Source organism: Chroicocephalus ridibundus, chromosome Z (assembly GCF_963924245.1).
Source record: "Chroicocephalus ridibundus chromosome Z, bChrRid1.1, whole genome shotgun sequence".
NCBI classification, from domain to species: Eukaryota; Metazoa; Chordata; class Aves; order Charadriiformes; family Laridae; genus Chroicocephalus; species Chroicocephalus ridibundus.
This window is the reverse complement of record NC_086316.1, coordinates 56,121,285-56,133,411: the sequence shown is the minus strand read 5'-3', so window position 1 is coordinate 56,133,411 and position 12,127 is coordinate 56,121,285. Positions and strand designations below refer to the sequence as shown.

Sequence of the window (12,127 nt, the reverse complement as noted above, 5' to 3'; positions counted from 1 at the left end):
CGCTTCCTTTTCTCAGGCTGAACTCAACAGCACTCGGGCAGAGCTCAGACTCTCCTGCGCTCAAGGCAGGTTTCTAAGCCTCGCGGCTTTTACTATGCCTACAGCTCCTGACAGCTTCCCCCTCCGGAACAACCAGCCCTGCATTAGGCTCTGTGTGTCCTATCCACCAGCTGATGTCTCCAGGAGAGACTGTCTGCTGTCTGCTGCTCTCCTTCAGAGGGCTGTTAATGCCCCTTGTGCTCTTGGAGGAGCCCTTCTCCTCTTCATCTTGGGGAGAAACGAAGCTCTCCTCCAAGCCTATGCCCACTTGCTCCACTGCAGGAATGCTGCCTGCCCAGGGGTGGACACTCAGGCAACAGCCACCAAAATGTGGCCAAGGGAACACCTGCCATGAGCCAAGAGCCACCAGGACAGCACGAGCTCCTTCCAGGTGGGAGACAGTGGCTCACAGTGCTGTGGGGCTGGGCTTGGTGGCCACTCGCCTTTTCTCCAGCACTGCAGCTGCAGCGTGCTGGCCCGTTCCAGCTGGTGCCCTGCTGCCGCGATTGAGAGACGGGACACTGCTTGATGCATGCAAGATGTCGGTTTATTAGAGGCGTCGGAAAGCTTTTATACAGCTACTTAACAGTTACATAAATTACACAAATTCTATCATTTCTAATTGGCTTAGCTCTAAATGTTTCATTACAATAATCCCTCCTACCTGCGGTTTCGCTACATGCTAGAAGCTACAGTTTTGGAATGTGCTAAAAGCTACAGTGATAACTTGTTGCCTACTCCCTACTTCTTCAAGGTTATTTATCTCAGACCTGCAAGGCCAGTTGTTCCCTGGCTCCTCAGATTTATTTGTCTCAGGTCTGCAAGGTCGGCATACCCTCGAATTTCTTGCATACTTGTACTTTTCTGCTAGCCGCCCCCAACATCTCCCCCTTTTTTGTTTCTTCAAAGGCAGAACCGAGGCACGGGTTTAAAGGTCATCATACTCAGTGAGCTGGACAGAACTAACACTAGCGTAAATCTTCGGAATATCGCCGTTTTGAATAAACCATGTATGTCGAACAACTTTAGTCACCATAGACCTAACACAGGAAAGAGCACAGCTTAGAATCAAAAGGCCTACCAATATAATAACTGAGTACAGCAGATTGTACCAGGCTCCTAAGCCAGCCCTTTAGCCCAAACCAATCACCCAAAGTACCCAATCCGAAGAAGTCCGTATCAGATTGCACCTTTTGTGAATGCGCAAGGAGTTGTGTAATTTGCTTATGTATCGAAGAAGAGTGGTCCTCTAAGTCCATGCAGCACATTCCGTCAAAATCCTCACAGCCATGTCCATGGGCTAGTAGCAAGAAGTCAATAGCGGCTCTGTTTTGCAGGACTGCATGTTGTACCGTAGACAAGTCTTCAGCCATCTCAGATAGTATGCGGCTGGTAGCATTTGCTTGCTTAACAACCCAACAGGCAATTGCATCTAAGTTTCTGTGGGCTCTCGCTGCTGCCACCCCAGGGGTAAATAGCGAGGCGAAAAAAACCTCCCAGCGATTCCATAGCTTAACATTATCGTCACAGGTATTATCTAATGCTTGTATTGTGTCACGAGTAAAACGTAACCGCTGTTTTGGGCTTGGATGATAGTGAGGAGTGCCAAGACTAAGCTGTCCAATAGTACACGGGCCTCCTCTAGGGTTAGAAGGGATCCCAGACCAAGCTCTATTTCCGCACCCTGCTCCTCGGGAGAGGGGCTACCCCTCTGGGAGGAAACAGGCAGAGCCCTGTTTTGCACTGCCTCCATGCCACGAGAGCCGAGGCCCTGGCCAGGAGACAGCCTTTGGGCAGCCCACCGGGAGACATCCCCGCCGTGCTGAGACCGAAACAGCAGCAGGCGCAGCAGGGCAGCACAACTGCTTCTCACCTCGACTGCCCCCGGCCCCCATAGCACCAACCTGCCCCTGGGCAGGCGTCTCAGAGGCCTGGCGGTCTACGGGGAGAGGGGAGCAGCTGCCCTCCTCCACAGCCCCCACCTCTTCCCAGGGCCTCTGCAGCACAAGGGCCAGAGCCCTCTCTGAAACAGCCCCCACGGCTTCTCTCCCTCACCACAGACCCACCAGGACGCAGCAGCAGCAGCAGCAGCAGCAGCAGCAGCACGGGGCCGGGGGTCCCAGCGAGGCGAGGGCTGGGCTCTCGCGTGGCTCTGCCAGAGGCGGCTCAGAACCCTGCACCGTGGTTGCAGCAGGGGCCCACAAACGGCTTGTGCTGGAGAGCAGCAGGAACTTGCGGGTTCCAGTCGGAGCAGTTTCCAAGGGCCGAGCCAGAGGAATCATACAATCATACAATCATAGAATCATAGGGTTGGAAGGGACCTCTGGAGATCATCAGGTCCCACCCGCCTGCCAGAGCAGGGTCGTCTTAGAGCAGGTTGCCCAGGATCGTGTCCAGGTGAGTTTTGAATGTCTCCAGAGATGGAGACTCCACCGCCTCCCTGGGCAGCCTGTTCCTGTGCTTTGGCACCCTCGGGGTAAAGAAGTTCCTCCTCACGTTTCGGTGGAACTTCCTATGGTCAAGTTTGTGCCCGTGACCTCTTGTCCTGCCGCTGGGCACCACTGAAAAGAGCCTGGCCCCATCCTCCTGACACCCACCCTTGAAGTATTTAGAAGTGTTGATAAGGTCCCTGCTCAGCCGTCTTTTTTGCAGACTGAAGAGACCCAAATCCCTCAGCCTTTCCTCATAAGAGAGGTGCTCCAGTCCCCTAATCCTCCTGGTAGCCCTTTGCTGCACCCTCTCCAGCAGTTCCCTGTCCCTCTTGAACCGGGGAGCCCAGAACTGGACACAGTACTCCAGGTGCGGCCTCACCAGGGCAGAGTAGCGGGGGAGGATGACCTCCCTCCACCTGCTGGCCACAGGAAGCAGGGCGGGAGGAGAGAGGGGAAGAAAATGGGTGGCGTGGAGCAGGCTGTGGGGAGAGGTGTGCCAAGAGATCAGGGCTGTCTCGCCGGAGAGATGTGTTAGTGTTTCTTTTCTTCCTATATGAGAAGCAGGAGTTCATAGGTTGCTCACAGGCAAGTCCATTAGATGCGGAGAAATTCCCCGAATCAAGAGGTTGGTTTGGGTTTGTGACAGATGCCCGTGGACAGTATGGCCAGACACTAGACGCGACCTGTCCTGGGACTGGAGCAATAACTGCAGGGGCTGTGACACTGCGGCAGGAGCCCTTGTGCTGGAGCTTCAGACCCCTCAAGGGTCCCAGCCATGGCTGCACCCCATGTGGGCCCCCACTAGACCCAGTCCCCAGATGCACGGTGTCCCCTGAAGGGAATGGGGGGGGAGCTCATGAGCTCTGGGGATCCTGACCCCCAACGCTGCCAGGCTCCGACGACTCCTGCCTGGGGTGAGACGCAGGGACGGCCCTCGTGCCAAAGGATTTCACCAAGGACCTTAGGCAAGGAAAGGCTACGGGAGCGTCGTCTCCTTTTGCTCGGTTAGGAAACATCTCCTTGGTGGAGAGAAAGCGGAAAGCCTGAGGAAGGACTCGGCCTGCGAAAGGCAGAAGTTGGCACCTTTGAGGGGACCTCTGAAACGACATTGCTCTGCACCAGACTAACGGCCGCATCCCTCTGCTCTGTTTCTCAGTTTTCTGCTTTAATTTTTATTGAGGGAAGAAGGTCTACACAGGTGTCTGGCCGACGGCCTTCCTTCCCACGATCTTCCCATGCACTTGCACTCGATAAATGCAGGTGTATCCTGGTTTTCCCCAGTTGCTCCGTATGCCAAGTTTCAGAAACCGAAAGCCTCTGGGAATCCCATTCTGCAAAGAAACCGTGGCAAAAAGCAGCGTTACTCCGGGGTGTAAAGAGTGAGAGCAGGCTCTGTGCGTCTTCCTCTGACCGCCCGGCCTCTGCCCCGGGCCCTTCTCCCCTCCCCTCCTCCCACGCAGGCGGCAAAGGACCCCTGTGCCCCTGCAGAGCAAACGCCCGGCCTCGGGGAGGTGGCGGGCAGCCGTGGAAACCTGCGGCTCGCTGGTGCCGGGGAAGCAGGGCCCAGGGAAAGTCCTGCTGCCAGGGCAAGGTGCTGGGCATCCGCCCTGCCACCGCCTGCCCGGCGGCTGCAGCTGGGGAGCTGCAGGGTCCAACACAGACATGGGGCTGATCTGCTCTTCCGTCTGCTTTTGCCTCCCTGACGGATGCCACTCTTCCCCCGCATCCCACCCATGTTCCTCTCGGCCACGGTCAGGCCCCTGTCCCAGCAGGGACCGTCTGCACTTCTTCTGCAAGCGGCTTGCTGGCCAACCGGCGTTGCTGCCCTGGCCTCTTGCCCAGACGCACACACTGTACCTGCAGAGGGAAGGTCTGATTTGGCCCTTTCTGCAAAGTGTAGGTGAATGTCCCCAGCAGAGTTTCTTGCTCGCCTTCCTCATCCAGTCCCTTGGAGATAAAGCACAGGGGAGGAAGTGAGTCGTGACCCGAGCACCAGGAAACACTCATGCCAGACCCGCGCCCGTCATCTGCACCCCACTCCTGCGGCTCCAGTGCGGTCTGGTGCAGGATGCGGTGGGGCTGAGTGTCCTCCTTGTGTGTTGCTCAGGGGCCCGGAGGTGCTGGGCCAAAAGGTGCTGAGGGAGCCTTAGGAGGGGTGATACCACCCGGCACGTCCCTTGAAATGTCCCCTCAGGGAACGGCAGAATCTCGGCAGATGCGCAGAGAGCAGCAAGTCCCCGTTAGAGCTTTTGCCCGCGGCCAGGTCCCAACCCCCAGTGCCCGGCAGAGACTTACAGAGACAGTGAAATCTCGGGGGGCACTGCTGACAGTCACCAGCGCAGAGGCCATCTTTGCGGTGTGCTGTATGGTTATGGCTATTGGTGTTATTTGTGTGGGCAACCGGATCAGCACCTCGCTCCAAGACCCTTGGAAAGGCCAGCAGTATCCCGGCAAAGCATCCGGCTGAAAGCAAGAGCACAGAATGTGAGGGTGTGACGGGAACACGACGACGTAGTAGAGCCCGTGTGCTCCCGTGGAGCCAGGAGCACAGGCGGCACTGCCCCTGTGGGCTGTGCTTGTGCTCGAAACGAATGGCGTGTTGGGAAGCGGACAGGAGCTCTGCAGCCAGCAGCTCTGCAGCCTCCCACCCCCTCCACTGCCCCCGCGGGAGAGGGACAATCAGAGCTGTGGCAGGGAAATGGCGTCCCGAAGGAGAAGTATCTTCACCCAGCAGGGACCAGGGAGGGTGGGCAGGAAGCTCAGCTCAGCGCAGCCCCTTTCTGAGGACAACTGCTGTTTTCTAGGGAGCCAAGCCCTGTGGGAGACCTCAGGTGCCTGGCACCGCCCCGGTGCCGGGGCCTTGGGCAACGCCATTGGCCTGAGGGGAGATGCCCCAGGACTTGCCCCACACCTTCAAAGAGGCAAGAGAAGCAGCAATGACGGTTTCTGCTCCTGTACCTGCACAAAGGTGTCCTGGGGGGCTGGAGCACACAGGAACCAAAACACCCTGCAGAGTCCTGCAGAGCTGCTGGACGATCTCTGCAGGTCCATGGCAGCCCCTGAAGGGAGAAGAGCGCAGGTGACTGCAAAAGGCCCAGGCTCAGAGCACCTAGTGGTTGCAGGCAACTACTAAGGCTGCCTGCCAGCCCCACAGCCAGCAGCGCACGCTTGGAGGTGCCCCAGGAGAAGGAGGGGATCCCCGTGCCCCACGCCCCTCCCGGCTGCACAAAGAGAAGGTCTGCGGGTGCTGGGAGACAGCAAGCCCCCTGGGGAAGAGCTGCAGACCCAAGCCGAGGCCGCGCTGCGTGGACAGCCCGTCCGCTCGCTTTTGTTCCCCAGCAAAGCTCAGCGGAGAGGGAGAGGGCAGAAATGCTGCCAGGGGCACCAGCGAGGGGTCCGACGGCAGGGCTGGGCCCAGCTCTGCCACAGTCATGCTCTTGGGCGCCGTGGTTTCGTTCAATCTCCCTACGCTTTGTCAAGCAGAGTCTGCAGCGCAGCCTCCTTTTGGGAGCACTGAGCAGGAGTTCAGTGCGATGAGAGCCCTGCCTGCCTGCGTCCATCCGTACCTGCCTCTTTCAGAGCCCAGTCAGACATCTGCGTGCTTGCAGACATTGCCTCTCTCATTAGCCGAACTTCCTGGAAAGACACATGGGAGCAGGGGAAATGACCACAGGTCCCTTGGCCAGGGCAAGGGGCTTTAGAGCGGAGAAGCTCGACCAGCAGCCCCTGGCAGGGGATGGCTGTGTGGGGTGAGCAGGAAAAGCCCACCAAGTGGCCCAGGAAGGGCCTTGCCCGTCCCAGCCCTCTTTCCCAAAGTGCAGCATCACCTCCTTGCTAGCATCGATCTCTGCAGCCAGGCGCCTGATCTCCTTCCTCAGGAGTTCCATTGCTGGGGATTGTTCCCTGCAGTCACCAGGAAAGCAGATCTCGTCAGAGCGCTGCCCAGCCCCTCCCAGAGCCTCCAAGCTCAGGGAGAGCAGAGAGAGGGGCGCTCGAGCCCCCTTTTCTTTCCCTGGTTTGTAAGCGCTTCCCTCCCCCTCCGGGTTGAGCCAAAGGCCCAGGCAGGAGCGAAAGGCATGAGCCCTGGGCACAGCGCAAGGGAAGGCAAATAGCACGGGCTCATCTGCCGCTAGCCCACCAAAGGTGCTGCAGGTGAGGAGAGAGGAGAGGGCTCTTACCATAGGGACCACAGGTTGGCTGATGCCTGCCCCAGCGGCACCTGAAAGAGAAAGGCTCTCCCTTTGAGTCCCCGAGCTGCCGGGGCTTTCCAGAGCCGGTGGCTCTAGGAAGGCACAGCAGAAGCTGCTGCTGGTTCTCTGGGTCACTGCCTGGAACCGGAGCGCTGGGCCATTTCCCCACCCACCGCCAGCAGGGCTCCTCCGTGGGCCTTTCCTGTCCCACAGCAGCAGTCACTGACCTGTGCCACATCCTCTGCCCCCTGCATCCACATGAGCTGCAGGATCCCGCAGCAGGAACCAACTGTAATTCACATGAGCAAGAGAGAGTTGTTTTAGGAGGGTTTCTGACAATGCTTGGAGTCCCGCGGTCTCCTCCCCCAGCACGGTGGCAAGAGGCTGGCTGGGGACATGGGGCAAGGGTGCAGAGAGAGGTTGCGGCTCCAAGAAGGGAGCCTCTCTCTCCTTGGGCCTCGGGGCTCTGCACAGCCCTGCTTCCCGGGCACGCTGGCCGCCCCACAGCTACGCCCCATTTCCCCTCCCCGCTCTGCGCGTAGGGAGCATCTTGGGAGCTCCCTGAGCTGCAGACGTGGGAGGCTGGAAAGGCCCCACTCGCTCCTCTCCCCACTATCTCCCTGTGAACTTAAGCTCACACTCCCTGCCTCTGTGCCTCCGCTGGCAGCAGACAAAGACTCACCGAGAGCACCTATGATCATCACGAAGATTGCAAAGATCCCCTTCTTGCTCGAGGTGACGATCTCTTGCCTGAAAAAGAGGGAGTTCTGAGCTTAGCAGTGGCCAAGGGCAGAGCCCTGCACGAGGGGACTTTCTCTTCCAAGCCAAGGAGCAGGAATTTTGGAGGAGACAGAGTCTGCTGGTGGGGAGCACTGCCAGCCTCCCCCTGCTTGCCCTGACCCACTGTCACCCCTCGTCTCCGTGTCCCCACTGCGCACGTCTTGTACTCACAGGGTGGAGATGCCTGTGCCGAGGCATCTCTGGATGGCGTCCACAGCCGCTGGCAGACCGAAGACCAACCCTGGGCAAAGAAACCGCAGAAAAGCCTGAGGACCCTTCTTGAGGACACTGGTCCAACGCGTGCCAGATCCCTGCAGGGAGGTGGGCGCCGGTCCTCCCTCCCTGGGGGCAGGGGCAGGGCCGTGGTTCTGCCCTGGAGAAGGGGGCAGCTGGGCGCAGCCTGGGAGTGGGGTACAAGGGCCGGGCAGGATCCCCTCGCAGGCAGGGCACTGCTGGCGTGCCTGGGCAGGGGGGCTGGCACGAGTCCCGGCCTACCCCGTGGTTAGTGCAGTATCCCACAAAGACACGGGCACGGTAGCCATCTCCGTCATGGTCACCGGGAGGCGAGGTGGCCCCAGGCCTCCCTCGGGGCAGGATGAGGCTGGGCGTGCAGGCCCGTGGCTCCCGGCCGAGCCAGGCAGGCTTGGTGCAAACACGGGGCGAAAGGCAGCACTGAACTTACGCTTCTTTTCTGCAGCCCTGCGGCATGCGGGCCTGGGCCGTCTGGTGCCTGAGCCTCCTGAGATTTTACCTGGCTCTCCCGCAAGCTTAGGTGGCCTCCTTCAGCCGCAGGAGTGTTGTGTGTGCGGGCAGATCCCTCCTGGAGATAGCCGGGAGGAGAACGCCTGCCACAGGCACACAGCCAGCAGCACACCGCGAGACCACATCTTATGGCCCACGGTGCATGACCTCACAAAGCCTGTCCCCGCACGGTCTGAGGTCGTGGCTGTGATGTCAGAGGAGGAACTGCAGGAGGGGTGGGGGGGTGGAGAGAGACCCCGCTGCCCGCTTGGCCGCTGTGCTTTGCATTTGTGAGCAGACAGCGTTGAAAACACAGCAATGTTTCAGGTGGTGCTGGGCAGTGCCTGCAGAGCGCCAAGGCTTCCTCTGGTCCTCTCTGTGTGTCCCCGAGCGAGTGGGCTGAGGCTGGGCGAGAGGCTGGGAGGGGACACAGCACGGAGAGCCAAGCCAAAGGGACCCAAGGGCTGCTCCACGCCATGGATTGTCAAGCTCCGCAATAAATCCTGGGCCTTTGGTCTTTCCAACGCAGCCATTTCTTGGGGACTGGCTGGGCATCGGTGTGCTGGGGTCAACCCACCGCAGCCTGCGTCGAGAAAGGAGGGTGTTTGCTGTGTGCTTTATAGGCTCTCGGTGGACCAGGCAGGTTCCTGGGACGGGGGGGCACAGGCTGCCCCGAGGGCAGTGGGGATCTCATGTGGTGGCACGGGGACATGGTGTGTAGCGAGCATGGCCCCCTGCCTTCCCCCTGCCTGGGCAGGGCCTGCCATGCCAGACGGGGGTGTCCCATGGAGCAAGGAGGGTTCGGTGGCTCAGGGTGACACGGGCTGGGGCTGCATGGGGCTTTGGCCCACTCAGCCCCTCTGGCTCCACATCGTCATGGGGAGCTTCAGCCACCAAATTGGCCCCAGGGACATGCCAAGGGGCTGCTGCGCCCCTCCATCCTCAACAAGACACGCGAGCACCCAGGACACTGCAATGGCTCCTTCTGGGGTGTCCCACGAACCCCAGTGGCTCCTCTGGGATGAGCCGGCTTGCAGGCCCTCACTTAACTTGTGACGAGAGTGGCCACCTATAGGAGGCAAAAGAGAGTCCTCCTGCGCACTCTCTCCCTGCCATGGCAGTCCCGGACGTGGAGGCTGTCCAGAAGACAGGCCTTGGTAAGCCTCTCGGCAGATGTCCCCTGCCACAGCTCCTCCATTTGCCATGGTCCCTCTGCCTAATCTTGCTTCCTGTCCTTGCCCAGGCACCTGCACTGCTCCAGACACCCTCATGTGGTGTATTGGGTGTCCCTGTCCAGAGGGGATGGGGTCCAGGGGCTGCCTTGTGCCTGTCATGGCCAGTCCCAGCCAGCTCCAATGGACCCATTGCAGGATACAGCTGAGCACATCCTACGCTTCCTGGGGAAAAATGTACCCCAGGGGTCAGTAGTGGGTCCACTCCTGTTTAACATATTCACTAATGATCTGGATGATGGGGCAGAGTGTGCCCTCATCAGGTTTCCTGATGACATGGACTAGGAGGAGTGGCTGATGCCAGAAGTCATGCTCCCCTCCAGAGGGACCTCAACAGGCAGGTGAAATGGGCTGACAGGAACCACATGAAGTTCATCAAGGAATAAAGGGCACTCGGCGGGTAAACAATCCCATGCACCAGGACATGCTGGTGTTCATGTTCGTGTTCAACAACAAGTTGAACATAAACCAGTAATGTGCCCTCACAGCAAAGGCAGCAAATGGTGTCCTGCACTGTGACAGGAGGAGAGCTGCCAGCAGGTTGAGGGAGGTGATCCTTGCCCTCTCTGCAGTACTGGTGAGGCCACACCTGGAGTTCTGTGTCCAGTTCTGGGCTCCCCCTTACAAGAGACACATGGACATACTGAAGAGAGTCCAGCAAAGCACCAGTAAGACGTTGAAGGGACTGAAGCATCTCTCATACCAAGAGCTAGGACTGTTCAGCCTGGCAAAGAGAAGGCTCAGGGAGGGCCTCATCAATGTATACAAATTTCTGTCGTGTTTTAATCCCAGCTCGCAACTAGGATTACACAGCCGCTTGCTTACTTCTTCCGCTCCCCAGTGGGATGGGTAGAAGAATTGAAAAAATAATGAAAACTCATGTATTGAGATAAAGACAGTTAAATAGGTAGAGCAAAAGCTGCGCACACAAGCAAAGAAAAACAAGGAATTCATTCACCACTTCCCATTGGCAGGCAGGTGTTCAGCCATCTCCAGGAAAGCAGGGCTCCATCATGTGTAATAGTTACTTGGGAAGAAAAATGCCGTAACTCCGAACGTCTATGTTCTTGTGGAAATTAATGTATTACAGGGGATATGAACAGCTTGTGAACCCCTCATGGGTTAGCACCAATTATCTAATGTGGACTCTTACTGCTAAAAAGCCTGCACAAACATAATATTGATCTTATTTCAAAAAAGACCCTTATGAAACAGATAGACGTTCTTGCTGAGTGACTACTATGACATCCTGGTGACTATAGCCTTGAAATTCTCCTTACTACAATAACAAATATGTAACTAAGGAGGTGAAATGTGATTTGGTCTGCAGCCAACTAAAAGGACAGACGAAAACATTAACACCACAGAAATCTCATTTCAAACTTTTTCTGTCCTTTCATCTACCATAGCAGCTTACAGAAAGTCAAAACTGGCTTATTATAGCAGCCTTCCAGTACTTAAAGGAAAGATGGGGAGGGACTCTTTATCAGGGCCTGTAGTGATAGAACAAGGGGTAATGGTTTTAAACTGAAAGAGGGTAGATTTAGATTAGATATTAGGAAAAAATGTTTTATTGTGAAGGTGGTGAGGCAGTGGTACAGCTTGCCCAGAGAAGTTGTAGATGCCCCTTCCCTGGAAGAGTTCAAGGCCAGGCTGGATGGGGCTTTGAGCAATGTGGTCTAGTGGTTGGTGTCCCTGCCCATGGCAGGGGGGGTGGAACTAGATGATCTTTAAAGGTCCCTTCCGACCCAAACCATTCTATTATTCTATGACGCATAGCTTGTAGATTGGTTTATCAAAACAACAAATGATCCATATTGCACACTGATCAGAAAAGTTGAGTCAGCAGTCAGCTAACAAAAGGAGGTCTAGTTCCTCCATAGTTCCTGTGAAGCATCCTTATCATGGTTTAAAGAAAAAAAAAAGTTTTAGTCTCTGGAAAACAACTCATTAAGAGAACAAAAAAAAAAGTATCATTTGTAAGAAAAATGAGCTGACCTTTTCTGTTCACGGCAGATGATACCAAGCTGGGAGGTGCTGTTGACTCTCTTGAGGGATGAAACGCCTTGTGGAGGGATCTGGACAGCCTGAAGCATTGGGCAATCATCAGTGGCATGAAACTGAAGAAGAACAAATGCCGGATTCTGCAGCTGAGACAGAGAAATGCCAGGCACAAGTCTGAATTGGGAGAGGAGTGGCTGGAGAGCAGCCCTGCAGAGGGGATCTGGGGGTGCTGGTTGACAGCAGGCTCAGTAGGCGCCAGCAGTGTATCCTGGCAGCCAAGAGAGCAAACTGCATCCTGGGGTGCATCAAACATGGTCAAGAGAAGTGATTGTCCCACCGTTTCAGCATTGGTGCGGCCTCACCTGGAGTACTCTGTGCCGCTCTGGGCCCCCATCACTTCAGAAGGATGTGAAGGTCCTTGAATGTGTCCAGAGGAGGGCAACAAAGCTGGTGAAAGGGCTGAAAGGCATGTCCTATGTGGAGCAGCTGAGGCTTTGTCTAGTTTGGAGAAAAGGAGGCTGAGGGGCGACCTCATTGCTCTCTGCAGCTTCCTGAGGAGGGGGAGAGGGGAGGGAGGTGCCGAGCTCTTCTCCCTGGGATCCAGCGATGGGACACGTGGGAATGGTTCAAAGCTGCATCAGTCAGGGGAGGTTCAGACTGGACGTTAGGAAGCATTTCTTTACCGAGAAGGTTGTCAGACACTGGAACA

At 57.0% G+C, this 12,127-nt stretch overlaps 1 protein-coding gene across 1 annotated transcript; it reads right to left on the bottom strand.

Annotated features, from left to right (window-relative positions):
- Positions 1 to 3,460: 3,460 nt before the first annotated feature.
- Positions 3,461 to 11,954, bottom strand: LOC134509064 (sperm-associated antigen 4 protein-like). The gene is made up of 12 exons (XM_063321533.1): positions 11,781 to 11,954; positions 11,413 to 11,564; positions 7,613 to 7,682; positions 7,344 to 7,411; positions 6,889 to 6,950; positions 6,650 to 6,690; positions 6,299 to 6,374; positions 6,038 to 6,107; positions 5,430 to 5,530; positions 4,767 to 4,934; positions 4,329 to 4,418; positions 3,461 to 3,802 (listed from the first exon to the last, which is right to left on the bottom strand). Exons 1-12 carry the CDS (start codon positions 11,951 to 11,953, stop codon positions 3,662 to 3,664), a joined length of 1,212 nt encoding a protein of 403 aa, XP_063177603.1. The 5' UTR covers position 11,954; the 3' UTR covers positions 3,461 to 3,661.
- Between the last annotated feature and the right edge of the window lie 173 nt (positions 11,955 to 12,127).

Excerpts from the sequence above, each read along its gene's own strand:
- LOC134509064 (XM_063321533.1), bottom strand. The coding sequence starts at position 11,953 with ATGAGGTCGCCCCTCAGCCTCCTTTTCTCCAAACTAGACAAAGCCTCA. Across the intron at positions 7,683-11,412 it reads ATCTGCCGTGAACAGAAAAG|GGTTGGTCTTCGGTCTGCCA; the intron begins GTCAGCTCATTT and ends TTCTTTGCCCAG. Across the intron at positions 6,951-7,343 it reads GATGATCATAGGTGCTCTCG|TTGGTTCCTGCTGCGGGATC; the intron begins GTGAGTCTTTGT and ends TGTGAATTACAG.